Source organism: Delphinus delphis, chromosome 8 (assembly GCF_949987515.2).
Source record: "Delphinus delphis chromosome 8, mDelDel1.2, whole genome shotgun sequence".
Lineage (NCBI taxonomy): Eukaryota > Metazoa > Chordata > Mammalia > Artiodactyla > Delphinidae > Delphinus > Delphinus delphis.
The window spans coordinates 108,325,428-108,350,985 of NC_082690.1; the positions used below are offsets into that span (position 1 = coordinate 108,325,428).

General features: G+C 62.9%; 2 protein-coding genes across 4 annotated transcripts in view; both read right to left on the minus strand.

Moving 5' to 3' along the window:
- Positions 1–7,556: 7,556 nt before the first annotated feature.
- Positions 7,557–19,548, minus strand: LOC138414163 (basic salivary proline-rich protein 1-like). Its single transcript, XM_069540988.1, has 8 exons — positions 19,410–19,548; positions 13,352–13,470; positions 12,778–13,136; positions 10,870–11,026; positions 9,046–9,226; positions 8,828–8,958; positions 8,490–8,622; positions 7,557–7,717 (listed from the first exon to the last, which is right to left on the minus strand). Exons 1-8 carry the CDS (start codon positions 19,546–19,548, stop codon positions 7,557–7,559), a joined length of 1,380 nt encoding a protein of 459 aa, XP_069397089.1.
- A 1,483-nt stretch (positions 19,549–21,031) lies between these two features.
- Positions 21,032–25,558, minus strand: part of KCNQ1 (potassium voltage-gated channel subfamily Q member 1) — a 348,947-nt gene continuing 344,420 nt past the window's right edge. For all 3 annotated transcript variants that reach the window (XM_060019498.1, XM_060019497.1, XM_060019495.1), the window contains one exon: positions 21,032–22,318. In XM_060019498.1, the coding sequence (XP_059875481.1) occupies positions 22,088–22,318 (231 nt within the window). In that variant the 3' untranslated portion in view covers positions 21,032–22,087. The remainder of the gene's footprint in view (positions 22,319–25,558) is intronic.

A 25,558-nucleotide genomic window follows, 5' to 3' on the forward strand; every position in this document is an offset into this window, starting at 1 on the left:
GGAGCCTAGCTGGGGTTTGAGACAAAGGCAAGGGTCTATCTCCTCTGCTTTCTTGTGCAAACCTCCCTCCGCCCTTGCCCTCCTGTGCAGGGAGATCCCTGTGTGGTCTGTTATACCCCAAAGGGGCAGGGACTGGGTCTCAGGTCCCAGGACCCAGTTCCCAGCCTGCGCTGAAGATACTTCCACTGGTTCTGATGGTGCTTTAAGCTCAGAGTCATGTGCCTGATCAGGAGAGAGAGAGAGAGAGAGAGAGAGAGAGAGAAGGAGGGAGGGAGGAAGGGAGGAAGGAAGGAAGGAAGGGAGGGAGGGAGGGAGGGAGGAAGGAAGGAAGGAAGGATGGGAGGGAGGGAGGGAGGGAGGGAGGGGAGGGAGGGAAGAAAGACATACTGTTTGAATCCTGTCAAACGACTCCCCTTTGTTGATTCTAGTTTTGTTTTTCTTTTTGGTGGCTCATTTCAGGGGCTTCGGTTTTCAGCTTTCCGTTTCACTTGTGCCGCTTTGGGGGTGCACAGAGCCAGGCTTAGGGAGCGCACCAGCCCCTCTGCTCTGATGGGCTCCTGCACCTCCCACGGCCTCCGTCCGGAGGACACAGACTCCTTCTGCCCTGGGTGCTGGAGGCCCCCAGCCCCCTGTGTCCCTCACACCCCCTACCCAGCTCACGCCATCAAGGCGGAGAATGAACGAAACCAGCCTGCCCAGAGAATGCAGAGCACAGGCCCCAGGGAAGCAGATCGCTGGATTTCCACAGGGAGACTTGGAAAGGAGGAGCCGTCCTCGGATACTCAGCTGAGGCTGGACGGGGCTGCCCCCTTGGAGGCCGGGGGAAGGAGGTGGGGAAGGTGGAACGAAGAGTGGCATCTGGGCGGGGCACCAAGGGGGAGACACAGCCACGCAGCCTGGCTGGTAGAAGTCACTCGAGGTCAGAAATGCCCCAGCAGGAAATGAGATGCAGCTTGTAAAGGACATCAAAGGAAGTGGAAGAACATTCTTCTAATATGTCAGGGAGAAGAGAGGGAGCGGGGAAAATCCTGGCCCTTTATTAGGGGAGGGGAGGGGGGAGATGAGATGGAGCTCGATAATTAAAATCAAGATAATGAAAATCAAAAGAGCTGGAGAACTGGGGGTGGGGGTGAGCATCTTCCTGCAGCCAGGAGACCCAAGGAGCAGGCTCCGGGCCCTGCTGACGCAGCCCTCTGCCCGGCACCCCCAGACCAGTGTTTAGAGGCCTGGCCATCTCAGCCGGCTCCTGCAGGCCTGGGGTGCCGCGTCCCTCGGGGTGCACACGGCAGGCCACCAGCACAGGGCTGGCATTGCCAAAGACCTGGCTGCTGAATGCACTCCTTTTCCTGGAAGAAAACCCCAGCTGAACCTGTGTGCCAACACTTGAATGCCTAGACCGTTGCGGAGCCCAAGTCCAGCCCCCTCCGTGGAGAGAGAGGCAGGGTGTCCATCCAACCGAGGAGCTGCTGCCATAGAGGGGAGGGCAGGCCTCACACCCTGCCCGCAGCCAGGGGCCACATCCTCCCTCGACTCAGGTCAAGGGCCCTCTCCAGTGCCCACCTCCAGTGCCCACCTGAGGCTGGCTGTTTGGAGCAGGGCCCTGTTCCCTGACTCTGTAGGCTGCGCCCCAAGATGAGCCCGCCCTGCTGCATCTGGGGGCACCCAAGGAGGCATTATAGCCCCTGTAGGAGCACCACTTCCTGGTGGTCAAGATGGCCCAACCTGGCCATCACTTCCACCCTCCAAGGAGGGAGATTTTAAAAATCTGGGGAAATACACAGCTGCATCAGACACATGGAGGAATTAGTGGCCAACCCCCCACCCTAGGCCGCAGGCCTGATCGGCGTGGGCACTGGAAAGCACCTGTCCCATCTCCCCCCACCCCCTGTGCCTCCGGGGTGACCACGGAGGTGACCATGGCTGCGGTTATGGGGAAGTTGATGCCAGACACACGTAAGTGTCCAGGAGCTGAAAGTTGTGCCCTCCTGAGAGCGTGGCCCTTCCAGCTGGAGGACTCAGTCCAGCCTCTGAAAGGGGAAGACTCCCAGAACCCCCGCAGGGCTGGGTGCGCCCGGGACAGACAGGGTACTGGCCCCCTCTTTTAGGGGCTGGCAGGTCCCTAACTGGGCTAGGCCTTAGTTTAGCGAGATGGGATGGAGCCTGGTATGCCTGGAGGTCAGGGGCGGGGTTGTTTATCCCAGGCCCCGGGGGAGGGGAGGAGAGGGGAGGGGGGAGGGAGGGTCGGGGAGGGGGGAGGGGCGCGGAAGGGGGGAGGGGAGGGGAGCGGAGGGGAGGTGGGGCGGGAGCGGTGGGGAGCCTGGTCCTCCGGTGTTAGGGAGCTTTCCCGGGCTCCCAACACTATAGACAGCAGCAACAGTAACAACTGGGGTTCAAAAGTTCAAGAATTTGGTTCAGAGGCAGCCCGAGTGAGCACCCTAAGCCCGGGCGGGTGCGTGGGTGCGTGGGCACCCGGCAGGAAGGACCGTACTGGCTACCCGAGGGGACAGCGGCCCTGGGCGCAGGCCTCTCCGGAGGGGAGGCCGCGGTGGGTCCCCGCGGGAGCTGCGCGGGGCCGGAGGGAGCCCGCGGCGTTGCCCCGCGGCCGCGTGTGCGGCGTTGGCGGGCGGGAGGCTCCCTCTCGGGGCCGCGGCCGCGCTGGGCTCGCCGGTCCGCGGGGAGGGGCGGGAAGGCAGCTGGACGCGGCGGCGATTTATGGGCCTTTCAGGCGAGCAGGTGCCTCTTCGGGCCGCCCATTGTCTCGCCGGCCTCACAATGGGGCTGCTGCAGCCGCAGTGCCGGCCCCCGCCGCGGCCCGCGGCCTGCACGGGCGCGAGGGCCCCGGGGCGGCGCGGGCCGTCCGTCCGTCGTGCTTTGGTCGTCAGTGCGTCCGTCCGCGCGTCCTCCGCGCTCCAGGCGGCGGGGAGCCGGCCCGGCGCTCCCGGCGTCTGTCCCGGCGCATGACCCGCGCGCCCGGCCCGAGGGCACCCCGCGCCCTGACGTGCGCCCCCGGCCGTGGCGCCCGCTCCTCACGCGCCGTCGGGCACCCGGCTCCGCCCGGCTGGCACGGCCCGCGCCGCCGCGTCCCGGGCGCACACACAGGGGCCCATTCTTCCCGGCTCCGCGCAACCATATGGCAAATCCGCGTCGACACAGCAGCCCCCGCTCATTCAGGCGCAGAATGTCCCGCAACGGGGAACAATCCCAACTCTGTTCGCGTCTATTATGGATGCGAACGGGCGAGAAAAAAATCATTTAACTCCAGGAGATAGCCAGCTAATTACCAACCATATGTGAGCCCGATTCAAAGCGATGCCGAGGAGTTCATTCTGAATCGGGGCGACTTTATTAGGTATAGAAGACAGATGTCCCGACAGCACACGCATCACAGAAAATCGTGTCGGGGAGTTCTTGAAATGTCCGGGAGAGCTCTTTAAATATTAAAGACCCAGCCCTGCTGATGGGCTGGGCTGGGGTCCTCTGGGAGACCCGGGCCGGGAGCAGGACTTAGCAACAGAGACTGTGGCAGACGCCGGCCCTGCTGTCCAAGGGAGGGGTGCCCTCTCCTCCCCCTCCCCGCGGTGCTCAGACGCCTTCCTCTTAGGTGCTCTGGGCCCCCACCCCCGACCCCGGGGAAGGTGCGGAGGGAACCCCGTGGGCCCTGATGGCCCAGGGGATGGCTCTGCTGGGGTACCGAGTCCCCCAGGGAAGGAGCTGGGGTACCTTGCCCCCAGGGAAGGAGCGGGAAGGAAGGTAGGGTTGGGGGAGGGGGTGTCTGATTCCACTGGCCCAGCCAGAGCCCGGGTGGGCTGAGCACACAGTAGGTCTTCCACTGGAATTTATAGTGAATGAGTGAATGAACGAACGAGCCAGTGGCAGCCAACCCGACTAAGAAAATCCCTTGTGGGGTGGGTGAGAGTAGGGGACAATAAGGAAGGAAAACACTCCTGATTTCTTAACCAAGAAAATAGCCTCTGGCCATGCGCCCCATTCTTTGAGGAAGGAAAAAGAGAAAGCTCGTTAGACAGAGAGAAAAAATCTTTCTCTGTTTTCCATGCAATGTAATTACGTTCCAGCTTTTTCTCCTTGTTATTCTTTTAAGCCAAATGTCTGAATAAAAGGATTATTCCCCCGCCCCCCCCCCAGGGCTGTGGGCGCCTCTGCTGGCTAGATTAACTGCTGCTCATGGCTTCCGCGTCTTCTATGAAAATAAGTGAGGTCAGCTGCCATTCGATTGTCACAGCATATATATTTGAAAATTTAAATATTTGAATCAAAGGAAAAAGGAGGATTTGCATTCTGCCCAATGCGACAAGCGCGTTCCGTGAACACTGCACAAGGGAGACGTTTCAATCGGAATGAATTGTCTCCTCGGAGGAGGATTCTGTATAAAGGCAGTCAGTGCTTTCTCTTTTGTTTCTTCTGCTTTTGTTTTGTGTTGTGTTTTTCTTTCCTCTTACCCGCTCCATCCAGGAGGGTGTTTTCTGAAACCTGGTGACTGACTTTGGTTTCAAGGACATAAAGAAACGTGGAAAAACTCCCAAGAAACGCTCACATCGGAGGCCCCTCTGGCACAAAAGCAAAATTTAATTGAACATGTGCGGGTGGAAAAATAGATATTGGGGACTCCCAATGCCACCAGAATGGGCCAATCAGCTGACTCCAGCTGGACTGGAGGAGGCTGTTAATGAAGGCCCGGTGGGCAGGAGGGAGGCCCAGCAGTGCCCGCAGCCCCCAGCCTGGGCTTGGCCCTCCAGGCAGGCCCCGATTCTCCAGGGCACCAAACCTCCCCAGCCGCCCAAGTCAGCCGGATCCAAGCGCGCACTCTCCCCAGTTAGCGTTAGGGGCCCACAGCTGTGGGCTTCGCGCGTGGCTTTTTAATCTTGGCCTTGGAAAATGGCATTCTGGGGCCTCCCCACTTTCACAATGAGTCCCTGGGTGTCAGGACACTGCTTCTAAAGGAAGCCGGCTGTAGGGAGCTTGATGCACTGAATTAGAAAAGGTCTCAAAGCTGGCATGGGTGGGGGTTTCTGTTGGTCTGGAGGTCTGGGCCATGGCATCTCTGCCCACCCTGGCTGCATGGGTCTGGACAGGTGTCTTCCCCTCTGTCGAGTTTTGGAGGGGCGGATGCTGGGGGTATTAGTCTCCTAGGGCCTTCTGTAACAAAGTCCCACAGACATTCATTGTCTCCAGTCGTGGAGGCTGGAAGTCCAAGATCAAGGTGTCGGTAGGGTTGGTTTCTCTGAGGCCTCTCTCCTTGGTGTGTAGACGGCCATCTTCCCCCTGTGTCCTCACATGGCCGTCCCTCTGTGTGTGTCTGTGTCCTGATCTCCTCTTCTTATAAGGACACCCGTCATATGGGATTAGGGCCCCACCCTGGTGACCTCATTTGAACTTAATGACCTCTTGCAAAGCCCCCTCTCCAAATAAGGTTGCATCCTGAGATACTAGGGGTTAGGATTCGACACGGCACAACTCAGCCCATAATTCTGAGCTTCCAGTTTGGGCCTCTTGCCCTGGGGTCTGAGATGACCAAAGGTGAGCTGCCCTGTTCGGGCCTCCAGCAGGCTGGGTCATCGTGAGGGTGGGCGCTGGGCTGTGGCGCCTGCTCCTGAGGCTGGGGGATGGGCTTGGTGACTGAGGTTCATGACTAATGCAGGCTCTAGGGCCTCACACACCTTTCAGAGAAGTCTCGAGGGGCATCTGGAGACCCCCATCCTTCCAGGCCCAACCCCCCTCCCTTCTGGACTGAATATTCAGAGTCCAGAAAGGGAGGCCATCTCATGCCCAGCTCCTTTAGAACCCGGCCCTGGTCCAGAGGTGCAGGGAGAATGGGCCAGCAGGGCCACCTCGAGGGCCTGAGTCCCCTGCCTGGGCCTCTGGGTGGCCACTCTGCCAGGCCCCTTGCCCCGTGGAATCAGTGCTTCTTGTTTCTGTCTCTTGCACCTGACTCTGGTTTTCCTTTTCCTTTTTTCTCCTATCACACTGCTGCTTTTTCTTCTCTTTCCCAATGTCCCCCCTCCCCCCAATTCCTAAATCCAAATGAAAGCCCAGTAGGGGCTGAAATGTGAGATATACGCCACCTTCTGCAGGATGACCTGGGGCCGGATCCCGACATCCATTCTCGCTCCCCCCCCACCCCCAATCCGTTCCGCCCTGTTGCTGTGTGACCCGTGCAGGTTTTCTGACCTCTCTGAGCTTTTGCAGGCCTGTTTCATGGCAAGCAAAATGCTGACCTGTCTCGTGGGCAGAGTGAGAAGGAGCTAATGAAAATGGTAGAAAAACACTCCAGGCATTTAAAAAATGTCACGTAATTGCAAAATAATAATGATAACAACAGTATACTTTGGAATTTTCTGGAACTGAGAGCAGGCCCAAGTGGAATTTGGCACGGAGGGGGCCTGCCCTGGCCTCTGTCCAAGGGGGTTTAGTTACTGAGGCGTCCCCAGGAATCCGTTCTGAGGCGGCCCTTCTTGTAAGGAGGTCCTGCCATGGACCCCTGCTCCCCCACCGGCCCAGGGCCAGCTCGTGGATTTGCCGCCACAAGGTTTAGGTCACATGGTTGGCAAACCAGTGGTGCTTTTTTTTTTTTTTTTAATTCTCAAAATGAAAATAGCCTTATATTTCCCTCAATTGTAGAAGTGTTATACACTCACGGTAAAAAAAAAAAATGCAAACAATACAGAAATGTATCAAAAAGAAAGTAAAATTCCCCGAGAGACATTCTCCTACCCAAAGAACACCAGAGATGGTAGCTTGGGGTTCTATGCAATTTCGGGACCCACATTACCTTTTAGGTTCAAAGTGCACATTTTAGTACCTACTTTAAAGCGGTAAATACGTATACACACATGTTTACACATATATTGTCTTAATTTCAAAATATGTAACCATGATGAGAGGTTTAAGACCCATAATATGAGTGTGGTAAACAAAATCACAGACACACGGTTTGGAAGAAAGATTTCAGTACAAGCAGCAGCTGGTGACTGTAGCAAAAACCGGAAGATGGCTTGCACCTTAGCAAATGTGTTAGCAAAAGGCCAGACTCTCCCCAGGTTACAGGTTTGGGGGGACGTCATTATTGAAAAGTGGCAACACAAACAGAAGGAAAGCACAGACGCTCTCTAAAGAGACCGCTCACCAGTGCAGACGCGGCCACCGGACCTGAGGTCCAGGGCGGCCGGCGAGGCCCGGGCAAGGCTGCCGTCCCAGGACGCCTTGCAGGGGTGGAGGAGTGCGCTCCACTGACAAGCCTCCAGCACCATCCCCGGGGGAAGATGGAAGCCTTTGGTTAACGAAGTGATTGCAGGGGGTCGGGACCAAGCCATGTTTGTCTCAAATGGGTGTACAAATCTCGTTTGAACTGTTTCCTGGAAAGAAATGAAAGGGGAGGCCTGAGGGGGGCACCTGTTAATTCCACATTGATAGGAAATGGTTCCCATCCCGTGACCATGGAAACTTCCATGGTGCATCCTGGTTGGGCATTTCTCACGAGCCACCCCCTGCCCACAGCCTGTCACTGTGTTGGCACAGATCCTGGGCTGGCAGGTCGGGCATCAGGGGTCGGCTGAGCCCTCTGGCCCAGGCCTGTCAGCTGGAGCCCCCGTGATGTCCCCCACTGAGTCCACTGAGCCAGGTTCTGTGCCGGGTGCTGGGCACTCCCGGGTGAAGGTGGCCGAGGGCGTGCCTGGGGACTGTCCTGGAAGCCCGGAGGGATCTGGGAGCAGGTGAAGGTGAGGGTGGCCGGCAGGGAGGGCACTCCAGGCAGAGGGATCAGCAACCAGGAGCCGTCACTGGGCTGGTGGCCGCTGGACCAGTTCACCATGCTGGCTGACCTTGGACCTGGCTCATGGATTATCCAATATTGTGGCGTGTCAGCCATTTGCCCGGGCAGACCACAAAAATACAACAGAAAGTCTGAGGAACACACAGGTCCCTTTCCTTTCTAACGGTCCCTGTGGCCTGAGTTACATGTCAGGAGTATTTGCTGGCCCATAACATGGCCCTCTCCCTGTTTCATAGCTGGTGATAGAGCGAGTCCATCACCCAGCAAAGCATAGTGTTTGTAAGTTCGTGGTTAAAATACTACAAGGACACGGGGCTGGGGGCGGGGGGGGTGGGGAAGGGGAGGGGGGGATGAATTGGGAGATTGGGTTTGACATAGATACACTACCAAGTATAAAATAGACAGCTCGTGGGAACCAGTGATATAGCACAGGGAGCTCGGCTGTGTGCTCTGTGATGACCTAGATGGGTGGGATGGGGGGATGGGAGGGAGGTCCAAGGGGGCGGGGCTATATGTATACATAGAGCTGATTCACTTCACTGTACAGCAGAAACTAACACAGTGTTGCAAAGCAATTATACTCCAATAAAAAAAATACTACAAGGTCACAAAGGACCTTCCCCAACATTTTCTCACTCATTCATGCCTCCTATCCATTCTCCCAAGCTCCCCCAGCTCCAGGCCGGCTGCACCCCCTGCCTACCCCTGCACCGCTGTGCGGTCTGGTCTGAGCCCCCTCTGCGCAGAGCTGTGGGTGTAGGGAGCCGGGGACCTGAGGGATCCTCCTCCCCTCGTGGGGGCGGAGGCCTGTGAGGGCAGCTCGGCTCCTGCTGGGGCTGGAGACAGAGCGCCCAGGAAGCTGGCTGGCCCCCAGAGGTTGTGCCCCCCGTGGCCTGTCCCATTTCTCGGTCCAGCCCGGCCTGGGCATCTGTTTCAGGATGGAAACGGGAAGGGCGAGGGGCGTCTGTCCGCATTCCGGTTGCTTGAGTCCCAGGAGCCGTGGCTCCAGTTAAAGGAGGCCCCACTTCTGCCAGGACTTACCTGGCCGCCCCGAGTGCCGTCCTGGGGCGGGGCCCTGGCGTCGGGGTGCGAGGGCCCGGCCTGGGCAGGGGTCCCCTGGCCACCCCCCGCTTCCAGCCCGTCCGCCCCTTCCCCGCCCCCACGCCGCGCGTCTGTTTGGAGAAGAAAGCGGGCCAATTTGTTTTCATTCAGAGTCACTTAAGATCCCATTTTGGAGAAATGAAAAGAGAAAAGCGCGCTTCCCGCGCCCGGCCCGCTGGGTGCCCGCTCGTGCCCGGCGGCGCGCTGCTGGGGGGACGGCCCCCCACCCCTTCCCTCCTCGCCCCCTCCCCGCCGGCTCCGGGTCCGAGGGCGGCGGCCCGCAGGCCGGGCAGCGGCCAGGCCACGCTCATCTGCATGAAGGGCACACTCGCGGCCCATCTGCAAAGGCGCAATTAAACGCGGGGGGCGGGGGCGCCCGAAATTAGCATTTCCGCGGCCATCTGGCGCGAGGAGCGGGCGCGGCCGGACAAAGGGCGCCGGGCGAGGGGAGAGGCGAGTGTGCCGCGGCATTGACCTGCAAATGAGGCTTTGTCAGCGCATTAAAGCTGGCCGGACCCCCGACCCCGGACCCCCGCCCCCGCCTGCCCGGCCCGCGGCCCCTCGCGGCCCAGGCCCGGGCCTGGCACTCGGAGGCCTGGGGCCGGCCTGGCTCTCGCAGCGCGTGTGCAGGAGGCAGGCCGGGGAGCTTCTGAGCCCCCTGCGCAGGCCTGGTTCTGTGGCTGCAGTGTCCAGCAGAGCCCCTGGGCCTGGGCCCCCAGCCCCTGCCCCCGTGGTGGCGCCTCTGGGCCCTTGATTGCCCTGCCTACCTTGTGGGTGTCCTGCCTAGAATCCCAAGTGGTGGGTGGAGAGCGCGTGGATGGGTGGGGGCCGGGTGGGGGAAATATTACCTCGGGGAGCTACTAAAAACTGACCAGCTGATCACCTGGACATCACCCCACCCCCTACCCCAGTGGTGTTTAAGGCCCTAAATCTTTGAAAACGGTGACTTCGAAGTGTTTTCACTTAGGGCTTTAGAAGTCAGGAAGTCTTGGCAATGGGAACATAGCTTTCCAGCTTGGTGACCCGGTCTCAATGACAAGCATCCTCCCCTGCCTTGGTCAGGACCAAGCCGTCAGAGAATCCGAAGCGTGGGAGGGGGTGCCGTCAGAGGGACTGCATGACTTCTCGGCGGGTACAGCTGGGGCCACAGGGAGGGCCCGGGGCCCTGGACGCAAGAGGCAGGACGGGGAACCCTGGAGGTAGAGTCCCTGGTCACTGGCAACAGCATTGCTCAGACTCTGGACACCCCCAAAGGACAGTGTGTGGCTGTCTCTGGACCTTAGTTTCCCCAGGTGCACCAGTGGGTGTCTTGTTGATCCCGTTCGGGGTGGCGCCCGCCTGTGGTCACTGGATCTCCTTTCCCTTCGGCACCAGCTCCCAGCGTATCTGAAGGGGTTGTGGGGCGAGGGCGATGAAGCTTCCCGGAGGAGGGACGTAAAGGGAAGGGAGAGGGACCATTGCCCATCCCTGCATCAGCTGGCTGGGGCTGAGGTCTGGGATTCTGTACAGGGTGTGTGTGGGGGGACACTGGAGATGCAGGTAGGTGCTGGGTTCCGAGGCCGTGAATGCTAGACTGAGTCATGATCTGTGGGAGTCTTCAAATACTTCCCCTTAGCAAGAGCCAGAATTCTAAAATCTTCCCAGAAATATATACCTCGGGGCTCAGGTGAGGTCTTTAGCTGCTCCTTCTGGGGGCCTAATGTCATCAGAGAGAAGCTGCAATTTGAGTAGTCAATAACACTCCAGTGACAATTAGTCTCCCAACTAACTTTCTTGGAAATTGGGGGTCCAGGGACCGGTGTTTAACACCGAGTCTCTTCGGCAGGTGTGCTCAGACTGGGAGGGTGTCTGGTGTGGGAGCTTTGACTGTCGGCCACCCGGAGGGGCAGGGGCTGTGAGTGACCCCCAGCCTCATGTGTGGGTCCTGCCTGTGAGGTGGGGCAAAGGTTTCTGGCCTGGGAGCTGTGGTGTTGTTTCTCCACCTGGGCCTTGCGTTTTTGCTGCGTGAATGGGGCAGAGTAGTACTCGGAGTGGGGGGTGGGCTGGGGTGGAACCCCAGGGGGCTCCCGAGGGACTGCAGTACAGCTGCAGTACAGGCGCTCCGTCCTGCAGCCTGCGGCTGTCCGTGGGGACGGGGCGCTGGAGGCAGGTACAGCCGGAGAGCAGGTAGAGGGGGTGCCCCCTTCTCTCCTAAGTGGTTCTTGGTGGGCATCTCCCATTCCCCACGGTCAGGTCCAAGCTATCAGCAAACAGTGGAGCCCAGCACGCAGTGTTGTGAACGACCGCAGCTCCCTGCTCCCATCCCCAGGAGTTCACAGGTCCAGCCCGAGCTGGCTTCCAGCAGGTCGGCATTTCCTAGACAAATGCCCAAGGGTTCTCCGTGCCACGCATCCCCTCCATAACCCACTGAAGGGGCACTATCCTGCCTGTAGGGGAGGCGCTGCAGAGGACACAGTCAGGCAGGGTCTGCCGTGGGTGCCAATTGCTGTGAGGGGCGAGCCTGAGCCACGTTTGGCTGGCCCTTCAGGAAGTGTTCAGGGAGGAAGGACCCCTCGGCCTGGGCTTTGGCGAGTGAGTAGGAGTTTGCTAAATGGAGATGGGGAAGGAAGGGCCAGTGTGATGGGTGACGGCGGTGGTGGCAGCCACGCCAGGGGTGGTGACTGGGGGGAGTTGGGGTGGCTGCTGCTGGTGGGGGGGAGGGTGGTGGTTGGGCGGCTGGGTCTGGAGACCAAGGCTTCCTCCTTTGGGTTTCCAGGCCGTGCTTCTCAAGCTGGGTCCGAGCCTATATTCATGCCTCCCGGCTACAGGACGCTCTTTTCAGTGTGACCAGCCGGGCAGAAGAGCTGAGTGACAGGCAACTCGTGGCCCAGCCTTTGGAGAAGCAGGGCTGCCTCTGAGCCCCGAGGCCTCTGAGCCCCGAGTCCCGGCTGGGGCTTCATGCTCAAGAAGGAGCATGGGGCAGCCTAGGAAGAGCCCTTGAACCTGGGTCCTGGCTGTGGAACCTGGGCGAGACCTGCATGGCTTCAGGCCTGGCTGCCAGGGTGGGACAGGACGGCACTGTTGCCCCATGGCTGAGTCCGCCTCCACTTCCCTCCTTGCTCCATCCCTCTCTTCCTGTCTGGTCCCCAAATGGCCAACCTGGCAGGAGACTTGGCTGCAGGAGACCCTGTTGGAAGAGAAATAGTCTCCTTCTGTGTCGGGGGCTGGGCCCTGTCTCCCACGGCCTCCATGAGGTCCGTGAGGCTGCAGCCTGCAGGCCTGAGGGTAGGTAGTGGCAGCGGGACAGCGAGACCATCTGAGGCTGGTGGTCTACAGGACCCCAAGTCATTCTGGGTCTCCTCTGCAGGGTGTTAAGGTGGGAGGGTGTGGGGGGCCTTTTGGACAACCTCAATGCAACCCGTGAATCCACTTGCTTCCTAGACTGCCCCGCAGCTGGCCCATCTGTGAAATGGGTCCAGGAAAACATCTTGGTGCGGGTGGGGTGGGGCTGGCCCTGCTGACCTCGAAGATCTTGGCCCTCTTGGCTGTTTCCTCCACCTGCCTCGCCCTCCCAAAGGCTGCTGCTCGACCCAGCTCTCCTTCTGCTCGCTCCGAGGGGACCCCTGGGTCGGCAAGGGCAGGCCATGGGCGCCCCATTTGCCGGCTCCACCCAGCTCTGCTCCTCTACAGTACGGAAACGCGGCAGTCGAGGCAGGCCCTGCAGCCTTGAGGGCCTCATCCATAAAATGGGTGCAGTAAGACTCGCCTGACCCACGTAGGGCCCTGTGGGGGGACTGCCTGCCTTAACGCTCGGTTTGGAGGGTTCCCTGTGCCCGCGCAGGCTGCCTGCTGTCCGTGAGGCTCTGGAGGTGGGGCAGGGTCTCTGCTCCCTTCCCTACCCACCCTGTCACCTGTCCCGGGCACCCAGGGTAGGGTGCATCGCAGCCCTCCGTCCCCGGCCGTGGCCCCGGGCGGGCGGGCGGACGGTCTGGGCAGTGCTGGCTCTGGGAACCCGGTGCCCAGGCGTGGGAGGGCCCAGGTTGGGGAGGCGGCCGCCAGGTCGGGCCACGCCGTCCAGCGGAGGCTGAATGGGGGCTCTGTCCTGCCGCCTGCGGCTGTCATCTGCCGCTGGGATTCGGTTTCCTGGAAGCTGGTGCGGCTGCAGGTGGATTCTGCGCGGCCCGGTGACCTTGCCGCCCGGAGCCCGGGTGTCTCCGAGCCAGGCGGGGGCCACGGGGGCGGGGAACAATGGGGCCTTCTCCCGGGGGAGCTGGGCCGAGCCGGCAGCGGTAAAGCAATCTGCCCGCGCCCTCGGGCCTCGTGGGCTTGCTGGCAGGGAGAGGGGCTGCCGGGGGCATCGGTGCCAGGCCTTGGCAGGGCTCGAGGGAGGCTGGGCCAGCCGGGTGCCTGGTAACCGAAGCCGCCTGGATGCACGCGGGGTTTCGTGGAGCATTTTCAGGGCACGGCTCTGCCTGCCTGCCTCACCTTGGGGCTGGTGGCAGGATGGAGACGGGCAGGGAGGGAGGAGATGAACGTGCCGGTGGGGGCCAGGGGGCTGGGACAGACCACCCGCTGGCCTCCTGTCTCCCCACGCAGCTTGGGTCCTGCGGGAGGTGAGCACAGGGGCCGGCCCTCTCCACTCCCTTTGTGGGGACAGAGATGCTCTGGGTGGCGAGGGGGCTTGAGGGCTTCCTGGTGGTTAAGAGCAGGGAGTTTGGAGTCAGGGGTGCCAGCTCACCATGTGCCCAACCTCCAGGCGCCTCGTTTCCATCCCTTGACACAGGGCACAGCTTGGGGAGTGTTTCCAGCTGAATCATGCATTCACGTGTGCATGTGTTCCGCCCACAGCTGCCCTCCTGCGTGTGCCTGCCTGGCCGCCTGGGGCCAGACACTGAGTCAGAGGCGGGTGGCCAGGACTCGGTGCCCCGAGAGGAGGCGTCCTCCTTCGAGCTGCAGCCTCTCCCTGCGAGCCTGAAGGGTCTTTCTGGAGTGTCCGGGCTGCTCTGCTCCACGGGGTGACGAGCAGAATCAGGGCGGCTGGGCACAGGGCACAGCTCTGGGACAGCGATTTCGGCTCATGGGGCGTGTGGGTCTGGGTGTCCCCAGTTCGGCCCTCAGTGGTCACACCTAGAAACAGGTGAATGTCCATGCGTAGGGGCACGCTGAGTGTGGGTACAGCAAATGGACAGAGAAGCTCTGTGCAGAAGCTCAGGAGAACGGAAAGGCCCCTACGGATGGTAGGAGAGAAGGTCCAGCAGCTGAACGGCTCGGATGGCTGGCCGCTACCAACGTGCCCTCGGAGACTGGGTGCCCGCGGAGCCCGTGTGCCCGCGGAGCCCGTGTGCCCGTGGAGACTGTGTGCCCGCGGAGACTGCGTGCCCGCGGAGACTGTGTGCCCGCGGAGCCCGCGTGCCCGCGGAGCCCGTGGAGCCCGTGTGCCCGTGGAGCCCGTGTGCCCGCGGAGACTGTGTGCCCGTGGAGCCCGTGTGCCCGTGGAGACTGTGTGCCCGCGGAGCCCGTGGCACTCGTACATGTGAATTTGAACCTGGGCTGGGGGTCGGGCTGCTGCACCGGCCGGGAAGGTGAGCACCTGTTCATTCACCTCCCGGGAGGCGGCTGCCCTTTTCCAGTCTATGGAGGTGAGGTGTTTGAAAACATATAATGAGGATGTTTTCGTGTCTATACCTTGGGGAAAAGTCAGAGGAGGAAGAGAGGGGGGTGCAGAGGGGACCTCTGGGGACAGTGGGCCTGAGGCGCCGGGGTAGGGCGTTCAGCAGGCGTCTGCTGCACGCGCCTCATCGCCTCGCTCAAGGTGAGTCTGACGCGTGGCGGTGGTGTGCAGGTGCAGGGGTTGGATGCGTGGCCCGTATTTACAGGTCCCCCCATCGCATCCCCTGCTGTGCCTCAGTTTCCCCTCGTGTAAGCGGTGGTTCTCAGAGGCTGCATTGCTGAGGCTTCGGAGGGGATGTCTAGGAGGCCTCCCCTGGAGCGGCGGGGAGGGGCCTTTCCCCTCTGCTGACCAGTCCCTGAACAGGGCAGCGCGGGATCACCCAGGCCTCCTGGGGAGGAGACCGGAGGGCTCAGGGTCAAAAATGGAGTCACAGGCGGGGCAGGAACCCCACAGGCCTTGTGCCGCAGGGCCGGCCAGCCGAGTGGAAGGCCCACTGATTGCCGCCGGCCTCTCCTCTCCAAAGACCTTCTGACGCGGCCTTGTGGATGGGAGCGGGGATTTGATTGAGACACTTTGAAATTACGCAGTGACGTTACCCACCGTCTGATAGCCGTTTCTTTGGAAAGCGTCCCTGCCGGATGGGCCCTTCTCCCGGGTGAAGCTATGGCCCCACCCAGGCCCCAGCCCCTCAGGTCAGGGCCTCCACACCTCCACCCCTGAGCGCCTGGGCCTCTCCCAGCACGAGCCTCCTCTCCCTGAGCCCAGCTGATCCATCTCTGACCTGTCACTTCCATTGTCCTTGGCCAGAGGGGCCGCAGACCCGGCTTCCTGGGGAGTGGGCTGAGGGCACGGTTGGGGGTGAGCGCTCCCTGCGTGCCTGCCCCCAGGCCCCTCCGGCAGATTCTCTGGCCCCCAGGGGCGCGCCGGGATGGGGCTGAGGCCGCTCAGAGGGTGTCAGAAGCTGCGAGAGGCTTCTGACACAAGGGCCTCTTGGCTCTGCAGCAGGGGCTGCCTGTCCCCATGGATCCTGGGTCACCGATGGCCTCCCTCAGTCATTCCAGAACTGGATGGGGATAATGAGGCCCTTACCCCATCGAGTGACCTGAGCCGGCCAGTCAAGTGGAAGGCCCAGCAGGGTCCCACTCAATGCGGATTTGCTATGGAGACGTCTACGTCAGGGACAGTTGTGTGTTGCAGTTGTATATAAAGACATGTTGCTGGGCCAGAGAGAACAGTTCATATGCACGTCTCTCCCTGACCTCAGGAGCTCTGTCGTTGGTGCCTGGTTGTGAGGCTGCTGTGGCTTTTGTCCTGTCTTCTCAGGCTTAGCACCCTGCTGGCAGCTCTGTGAAGCTGGGGCTGCAAAGACCATATGAGGCTCAGAGAGGTTAGGGGCCCTGCCCAAAGATGCACAGCTAGAGAGTGGCTGAGTCGGAATGGGAACATTCTTGCACCGTGTGTGTGTGTGTGTGTGTGTGTGTGTGTGTGTGTGTGTGTGTGTGTGTGTGTGTAGGGAGTGGGCAGTGGGGAGGAATAACACTGAGAAGCCACCAACAGAAGTTCAGTGGGGTTTGGTAGATTCAATCAGTAGTTAGGCTTGTAACAGAGTTTCTTGAAGATCCAACAGGGAGTTTGGTACTTTCCTGCATGGCAGGTGCAGTGGCAGCCATATTGGAGCCAGTGGGCATGTCCTGATGGAGCCCTTGCATTTCGCTGCATCGGACAGGCATAGTGCTTCTTGGCTCTTTGGCCCACGTAGGCCAGCAAAGGAGCTATGTTCATACCACCTGGGAATTTTCTGCGTCTTTTTCTCAGATCTGGCCTTTCCGGCCCCACCATCTAGTCCGAGAAGGCCAGCTCTTTGTTTTAACCAGTCCATTCCCCTCTGCCTCCTGGCTTCCTGGCCCAGCCACCGACTTCTCTGCCACTGGAAGTCCTGGTTCTTCTCTGCGGCTTTTTTTCTGATGCAAATTCACACAAGCAGGTGCTGCGTTGGGCCGGTCCTGCCCTGGGCCTTGGTTTCCCCATCTGCACCAGGGGGGAGGACCCATGTCCCCTGAGGCCTCTCTGCTCTAAGCATCTCCCTCCCCCAGCACAATCTGTGTACCCCACGAGCACCCCGTCAACCCGCCACCGTGTGTTCTGCCACCGCTACCGGCTTCCTGGGGCCGCAGACCAGGCAGGAAGACGAGGCTGCCGGCATGATTGATCCAGGCAGCCCGCGCCTCCCACTTTGATGTTGCTCAGAAGGATCACACGCTTCCAACAGGCTGGAAACTCGGAGAGAGTTTTGCCGAGCAGGGTGTGGAGCGGGGCTGGGGGACGGCTGGGGCTTCCAGAGTCGTGGGCAGGTGGGAGTCCCTGCAGCGTCCAAGCGACACGTTTTCAACTCAGTCTCCACACTCCCCGTCTGTGCAACCTGGGTCCACATGCAGGAGGCAGGAGGAACTTGGTGTGCCAGGCCCGCGATGGGCACCCGTCCTGGGCTGGCTCTGGGCCTTCTCGGGCTGAGGGGTCACTGCCCAGATGTGGGTGAGACCTAAGCCTGGGATCAGGTGAGGGGGCGGGAGAGGTGTGGCCCTGGGAATCAAGGGCAGGCCTGCTCCCTCTGGGTGCCACAGAGGTGGGCGCGGGGATGAAGGCTTGAGGTGGGGGGTCTGACGACAAGAGCAGGGGGAGGGTCTGAGCATTCTCTGGTGTCCAGTAGGTCCGCCCTGAGCCGAGCTTCCCCCCTCCTCCACCTTCCGCCTCGCTAAGGGGCCTGGGGGCTGGGGGCTGGGGAGGCGGAGGCGTGGGGATGCAGGGATCCCCAGGCCTCCCCCTGGCATCCTGGTGCCTCATGGGGTGCTGAGGGGTGCTGAGGGAAGGGCCAAATGACAGAGTTAGGCCCAGCAGGTCACAGAGGGACCTGCTGAGAGAAAAGGATCTGGGAATCAGAGTGGAACCCCTCCCTCCTGCCACACAGCTAGCACCTGAGACCTGGACTCAGAGGCCTTGGGATGGGGCACAGTTGGCCAGGACCCCCATCTTTAGAGAAGACCCTTCCTCAGACCAGTGCCTCTGGCCAGTGTCGAGAGCCTCTACCTGCCCCCGCTCCCAGCCCAGGCCCGGTCTGTTGGAGCTGGAGGCAACTCCCCCCTTGAGCAGGTGGAAACACAGCAGCTGGCCCGCGAGGTCAGAGGTCGCCTGCTCCTGGGCTCGGGTGCCGCCCGGCCGTGAGGCCCTCTGCCCGTCTGCCGAGGTTCTGCTGCGCGGTGGAAGGGGCGTAGGTGGGGACGGTCAGCTTCCTTAGGGCCTGGCCCCTGGCCCCCCGCACTCGAGGGCAATGGAAGCTCTGGCTGCTCTGAGCACGCGCTAGGCCTCGCTGCCTGTCTGACCCGTGCCGGGCCTGGTCTCCCCAGCTCCCCAGCCCCCCAGGGCCACAACGATAGGGCCAGAGCCAGGAAGCGGTGCCGCTGGGGGCTGAGAATGGTGAGGCGGACGCCCTTTCAGACCCCCAGTGAGCCAATGGGGCCCAGGACCGTGAGGGCGGTCCTAGGATGAAGCCGAGGAAGGCAGGTTTCCGGGGAGCGAGGAAGGGCCTCCCACACCAGGCACTGGCCGCATGTTAGGAAGGGGCCGTCTGTCCCTGAGGGTGACCCAGCAGGTCCTGCGTGTGGGCCCGTCCCAGGAACCCGGCCCACGGCTGCCTTTTGTCACTCCACCCCTACCTAGCCCAGCTGTCTGACCACCCCAGTTGGGACGCACACCTGACCCCCTCTTCCAGGGCCCAGGGTGCCCAGCCCTCCTCCCCTGAGCATCCCTCACACGGCACCGCCTGGCGGTGCCCTGCCTGTTCCAGGCGTGGCCGCAGCCCCAGCAGCGCTGTTAGCCTCTTTCCAAACTCAAATGTTATCCCTTAATTCAACGGGCACTTCCTGCGTACCTAGTGGGGCCGGGCCCTGTGCCAGGCGCTCCTGGGCCGTGGCTCCCCGTGGGTCCTCAGAGTCCTAGCACAGCCCCCTCTCCAGTGGCAGGCTGGAGGGCCTGGCTCCTGACCCCTGCCCAGTGCGGGGGTCGGCGGTGCCTGCCAAATGGGTCCTGAGCAGGGAGGGGGCTGTGGCTGCTGGCAGCTTGGGGCCCACTAGAGTGCAGGGAGGAGCTGTGTGTGTGTGTGTGTGGCGGCAGGGGGGTGGGGGGTGGGGGTGGGGCGTGTCGGCCCGGCTGGAGATAGATGCCCGGTGTCACGGGTGAGTGGGCAGGGCCTGGGCAGTGGGGGCCAGACTGCTTAGGGTGCAGGACAGCAGGCTGTGGGCACCTTGCTTTGGCTCCGAGGGGGCACTGGGGGGGTGAGGCTGGACGCAGCAGGGGCCAGGGAGTTGCTCTGAGCGGGCACTGGGGCCAGGCAGTGGGAGTGCGATGAGGCGATAGACCCCAGAGCCGGGCGCCTCCTGGACCATTTTCTGGTTGCCTTTATGAAGCACCTACTGTGTGCTGACCCGGCCCTATGGTCATCAGCTCCTCCCCCACACGCCTTCAAGAGGCACTCTGTTCCCATTGCACGGACAGGGGAGGGGGCAGGAGGTGCAGGTCGGCCCCTGGCCCAAGGTTGGGAGGACCTCAGGTTGCCCGGACACTGGCCTCAGAGACTGGCCCCCGCGGCCGAGCCCCGAGCCCTCCAGATGCCGTCCTCCTGCCCGGCTCCAGAGGGCGCCGATGGGGGAGGGGGCACGGGCAGAGGAGGTGGGTGCCCCGGGAGGTGGGCAGGGCAGCCCCCCCCCAGCCCCACCCTCTCCCGCCAGCAGATGCTCTCGGCACCCACTGGACATTGAGGACCCCAACAAGGAAGCCCAATTGGGAGACAAAGGCCGGACGCCGGGGACAAACGCTCACGGACGTTGTCGGCGGGAGCGGCCAGGCAGCCAGGCGAGGCCCACAAAGGGGCCGGGGGAGGGGCCGGGAATGGGCCTGGGCTGCACATGCCACCGTTGCCCGGGCGACGGCCCTCTCCCGGAGAGGTCTGCTGGGCCATTGTCCGGGGCACACAGGACGTGTCATACACCAGATGGCCGTGTGCTGTGTAAGTCAGTTATCGGGGGCAGAGTGAAGGAATGCGGCCGCGCGGCGGGCTGGGGCGCCATCTGTTCCCTCAGACCGCGGGCACCGGCGGGCATTGAGCTCCTGGCCGGCCGGCCCAGCCTCCACTGCGGCTTTAATTAGCTAATTCCATAATTGGGCTTTATTTCAGGTAAATTGCATTTCACACCCGAGAGGGCTGCAATGGCCCGTCCAGGAGTGAAGCACTCGGGCACTTCGTGCGCAGTCGATAATACGCAAAACAAAGCCGGGCTGGGTGCAGGGGCCGCGCCCGGCCCAGATGGGCGGCCCGAGCGAGTGCCCCGAGGGCTGGGGGCCGTGCCCGGCAGCGGGCGGGGCGGGGGCACCGTGGAGGGCCCCGCTCTCCAGCCAGCCGCCTCCTGGGGTTTCCACAAATATTTACTCAACAAGGAAACAACAGCTTTTGCCTTTCCAGTAATTGTTGCTCTCGCCCCTCCCCCCCGGGGGTTTGGGCTGGGGAGGCCCCGGGCCCTCGCTGGCCCTCCTCCCCTCCCCCACACCGGCCAGTGCCCGACGGCCAGACGTCCCCTCGGGTGGGAGCCAGGGCTGGGCTCCGGGGAGCCCCTGGGGCTCTGCAAAGGGGGACCCAGGCCCCTCCCCTCCCACAGGGGCCCAAGCTGACATTCCACACGGACCAGGAGTTCCTGCTTTGCGGCCACCTGGGCACCTGCCTCCAAGGAGACTGCAGGGGTCCCGTCCAAGAGGGAGGTTGGGGAGGGCTCCAGGCAGGACCTGGGGGGAACGGAGCTGGGCCTGGAGGAGGCAGGGGCCCAGATGCCCGTGGGCAGCAGTGGGAGGCTGGCAGTGGGAGTGGGGGCAGGTGCTGTCCTGGAGTTAAGAATTAAGCCCGAGACCTGAGAAGTGCGTGTGGGATGTGAATCCTGAGGACGGGGTCCCCAAGCTGCTTGTCTGGGGGCGATGACCCTCACCTGTTCGCCCCTCCCCCCTTGAAGGGTCCCAAGACCTGGGGGTGGGGCTGGTCTCATAAAGGGCTATCAGGGAGAGCTTCCTGTAGGAGGGGGCTTTGAGCCTGGCTGGAGACCAAGGGAGTGGTTTCAACAGATGGAGAGGGGACAGGAGAACCCCCCGGCAAAGGCACCAGCAAGAGCAAAGGCTTAGCGGGTGGGCTGGAGCCCGACCTTGGGTCGGGGGGACAGGAACAGCCCGGCCTCCAGGTGCTCCTGGGTCACGGGCGCCACCCCATTCCCAGGAACCCCAGGCCAGGGGGTTGAGGCTTCTGGGCCCCCTCACCGGGGTGGGCACAGACGGGGTGAGGGGTGCTGGGGTGTTGAGGGGTGGGCAGCAGCTCCACGGGAAGCCAGGTTGTCCCCAAGATGGGTCGCTTGCTCCCCCAGGAAAGGAGGCGAGAGCAGGGCAAGATCAATTTTGTGATTCCACATTTATTAGGAAAAACCTGAACGGTTCAGAATCAAAATCACACTGTGAAATTCGTTGAAGCACAGGTTCCAGATCACCACAGATTATTCTGATTTCGGCGAGGCGGAGCAGGCCGGAGGAGGTGGGTCTCGCCAGAGGTGGTGGCGCCCGTCCGCTCCCCTGCGGCTCAGCAGCGGGTCGGGGAGGCCACCGTCTGTGTGTCCGTCCAGCTGCTTAGACCAGGCAGGGAGCCGGAGGTGAGGCCCACACGCAGAGCGGGGTTTGGGGACCCTCCTCTTTTCTCCGGAATGGGTAGGAGAAGCTGCCAGTCCAAAGTGGGGGACCTGAGCACCCCGGTTCCACTGGTGGGCAGCCCACCCCCAGTGAAGAGCTCTGGCCACAGCGGTGGACACGTCCCTCCCGTTGGAAGCTGTGGCCTCAGGAGCAGCTCCCCGCCAGCTCCTGGCCTGAGTCAGCATCTCTGGAGCTTGAGGGAGTCAGGCCCAGGCCCGGGGGGGCCTTGATTGGGCCTTGCCCGTGGGCATCCTTTGTTCGGCATGGGCTGGGCCTGCCCTGCCCTGCCTGGCCTGCCTTCTCCCTGGGTCCCCCTGGGCCTGGCTTTGAGGCTGGGGGTGGGGTCCTCACAGACCCTGTCCAGGCCGTCCCTCTGTCTCCCCTCAGGAATGCCCCGGGGCCTGCACACAGCTGTGCGGCTCCCTGGCCATACATGGGACAGACCAAGTGCCTGGGATGCCCAGCCTGACCTCCTGCCGCTCTGTCCCGAGTATCAGGCAGGCAATGGGGGGACCCCGGTCTCGGAGCCGAGAGGCCCCTCCTCCCAGCACCCAGCCAAATTCTAGTACCCGCTGGCTGGGAAGAGGCGGTCTTGAGCCCCCCAGGCAGGCCGCAGGGCCCTGTCGTCCACCGGGCGTCTGGGGCCCTGGAGGGCGGGACTGCCGTCTCGGGCCTTCGAGAGGGGGCTGAGGCCTAGCGGTGCCTGTGCTGAGTGGGAGGTGGGGTGGGCCGGGCAGGGCTCCTCCGGGCCTCCCCTCTCAGGCCTGGGCCCCGAGCCCCCATCAGGAGCCCTTGTCGGGGCCCCCGCGGGGCACGGTCAGCTGTTCGTAGGTGGGTAGCGCGTTGCTGGGCAGGAAGAGCTCGGGGTTGATAGAGCCACCGCTGTGGGGCTGGACCACCTGGGCCCCGCCCCCGCTGGAAGGCCGGCTGCCCGGGGAGCCTCCGTGGTGCTGGGCGAGCAGCTGGTGCAGCATGTCTGTGATGAGCGCCAGCCTCTGGTCCAGCTGCGTCACCTGCGGGGACAGGATCAGAGGTGAGCCGGGCGGTGTGCAGGTGGCCTCAAGGCCTGGGTTCCTTGAGGGCCAGGGGAGGGACGGGGCCTGGCCTTGGTCACGGCTGTGTGTGTGGAACGCACGCGCGTGCACGTGTGTGTGCGTCCGTGGCCCCTGTGCAAGTCTGCACGTGTGCACACACGTGCGTGGAGGGAGCCCCGCTCTGCAGCCCTCACCTGAGACCCAGTGGCTGAGCAGGTAGCAGGGCGGGGCCCCTCCCCTGCCATCTACCCCCACCCCCATGCCCACCAACAGGGTTTGTGCCTCAGGGTGCTCTTGTCAGGCCGGGCACAGTCCCCAACTCAGCAGGGGCACCCCCATCTTCCCAGCTGAGCCCCCAAACCTGTACCAATCCCCAGGGGTCAGCCAGGGCCACACGCCCACCATGCTTTTCCCAAAGGCCTTTCCCACGCTGAGCACTGGGGTTGCCCACCCCACGAGGTGGGGTCGCCCCATGAAGCTGGAGGGGAGGTGGATGGAGGATGGACCTGGGGCTGCAGGTACTTAGCAGGGGCTGCTGGATGGCCAAGATGGGGTGGGGCTGGAGTGAGCCCCGGGGGTGGGAAGAGGACCCCAGGGCCCTCAGAGCAGGGGCAGGGGTGAAGCAGACGTCCTGGCATGAGCCGGCATGAGGCGTGGCTCACCCTGGGGCCTGCAGTGCCCTTGGGGGTGGTTCCCCCAGGGTCTCCGTCAGAAAATAATACCCGCCTTGGGTACCTGGAACACTGGAAAGACTAGAAACGATGGGGGAGGGAGCGGAGGTGGCCAGATGGTCACCGATAAGGGCCAAGCTGCGAGAACACAGAGCTGCTTCGGGGGAGAGTGTGGCTGGGGTAGACGCCCGGGGACGGCTCCGCCAGGGGTCAACGCCGGGGCTGCGGACGCGGCAGGCCGGGCTGGCTGGGGCCGGCCGTCCACCTGGACACACACACGGTCCGCGATGTGTGTGCTCTGAGCCGCCCTGGGCCAGACTGCCCCAGGACCCACCTGGGCCCCACTGCTGGCGGCAACATCCCCACCCCAGGACCGGACGGAGCCGGGTGCTGGCCAAGCGGGTCAGCCCCGGGGAAGATGCTGTGGGTTGAAGAGGCCACAAATGCTGTGGAGCTGGGTCCCCGGGTTGGCCCGGGTTGGGCTTCAGAGGCGGGTGGGGCAGTCCACAGCCTCTTTCCCACGGTGGACGGTGGACGCTGAGTCAGGGGGAGGGCAGGGCTGGCTGAGGAGGAGAAGGGGAGGGTTCTCTCCTGAGTTGGGGCCACGGGGCTCTCTCGAGACCCAGCAGCAGGTAGGGCAGGATGGGGGCTGGAGCGTGGAGAAACAGCCCCCCTATCAGGACGGCTGCCTGTGACCCACGTCCCCAGCTTCGCACAATGGCGGCTGCAGCACTGAGGCCAGTGCTGTCTCCTGGGGCCTCCTGGGCTCCCCTGCTGCCTCTGCCTCCTCGGACTGTGCGGGGGACTGAGACCTCCTCCCCTGCCCCTGGGCCTGGGGACAGGGACAGCTGCATGTCTGAGGCCCCCTCAGCCAGGCCAGGGGGGCCTAACCTATTTTCTCAGACACATCTGATACCGGAGCCCAGGCTATAAAGGGAAGGGGGTGCAGAGCTTCTCTGGTTTAGCTGGGCTAGAGCCTGAGGCCCTCACTCAGCTCTCCCCACCCCTGCATTCCCCCGGGTGCCTCCCTGACACCCTAGTCCCACCATATGCTGAGGCCACCCACAGACGCAGGCCCCGAGGCCCCAGGAGAAGAGTCTCGTTTGGGGTCTCTGGCTGGGACCCTGGCAGCCCAGCCAAGGGGGGCTGGGGAGGACCCTCTCCTCGGCCCAAGACCGCCGGGCCCCCAGTCCCGCTGCCCGCCTATGCCCTGGGAGACCCGTGGGGGACCCTGCGCGCCTGGTAGCCTGGAGCGAGCCTTGCACGAGGCTGGTGCGGGCGAGCTTCATGTTGCTCCGCTGTGCAGGCCCCGGCTTGGGTATTGATTGGTTTGGCACCAATTAGAGCACCAAATACATTACAGAGGAAAATTTGTGGTTTCATAAATTTTCACTTTATGCCACTTGAACATCTGTTGAAGCCCCCAGCAGGGCAAGTGGGTATGGAAGCCTTTATAGGGTGTTCTTGGGAAAAAAGGAAATGGAAGAATGGCTGGGATTCAGGAAGGGGTGGGGCTGCCGGCACGGCTGGAGAGGGGGCGCATCCCAGGGGGTTGATAGCACAGCCCCCACTGGGAGCAGGCGGGAGGCTGGCCCCAGGCCGAGCTCGCCCTCAGGGGGCCACCTGGGGCACTCAAGCCCACCTCGGCCCCCTGGGCTGCTGCTCATGGGAGATGGGGCTTTGGGGGGGCTCACCGGGCTCCCTGGTCCCAGGGGACATGCTCCCATTAGCCAGACTGCTGGAGGTGGCAGGGGCGCCGGGGGCGAGCTCGGATCTGGGCCAGAATCCCAGAGCCGGCCCAAAGCCTGGGCCTCACGCCTCCCCCTCCTTCTCGCACAGGAGAGGAGCGGGTCTGGGGAGGAGGTTAACATGCCGCCACTGATGGGACGGGAGAGAGAGCAAGTGGGGCAGCCCGCAGGCCAAACCAGACTCCTGCCAAGGCCCCCCGGCCACCTGCCGAGTCCTTGTGGTCCTCTGGCCACCCTCAGGGTCCCCCTGGGTCTTCCTGGCCCCCTGCAGGGTCCTCCCGCCTGCCCAGCCCCAGCCTGATGGGCGGGGATCCTCAGAGTCACCCGCCTGGTCCGGCTTCAGGGCGTGGTGATCACCGGGTGGGCCAAGCCCTGTGAAGCCACGTCTCCCCCCACCCGGCCCCCCGCCCTTGGTGGCTGACCTCGGCGCCACACACCCGGGGCTGTCTGCTGCTCGTCGCTGGCTCTGGGCTGCCTGAGCCTGCCCTGCACTGCCCGGCCCCTGGGGCCCGGTGATGGCCTCTGCCCGGGTGGGCTTCCGTCCTTCTCAGCGACTGATCCCCTGTCCCCACAGTGTGGGGTGAGCCTGGTCAGGCTGGTCCAGGAGGCCAAGTCAGATCCCACGCTGAGACCTGGCCGCTGTGCTGTCCTCCCTGGGCCTCAGTTTCTCAGCTGGGAAGTGGGGGCATGCTGCTCCTCCCGTGGGGGGCGTTCTTGAGGATGGAGCAGGACAGTCGTGTAGGAGCCTGTGCCCGCGGGCTCTGTGAGCGTGACTCACACCTGCCACGCTTCTCCAGGGC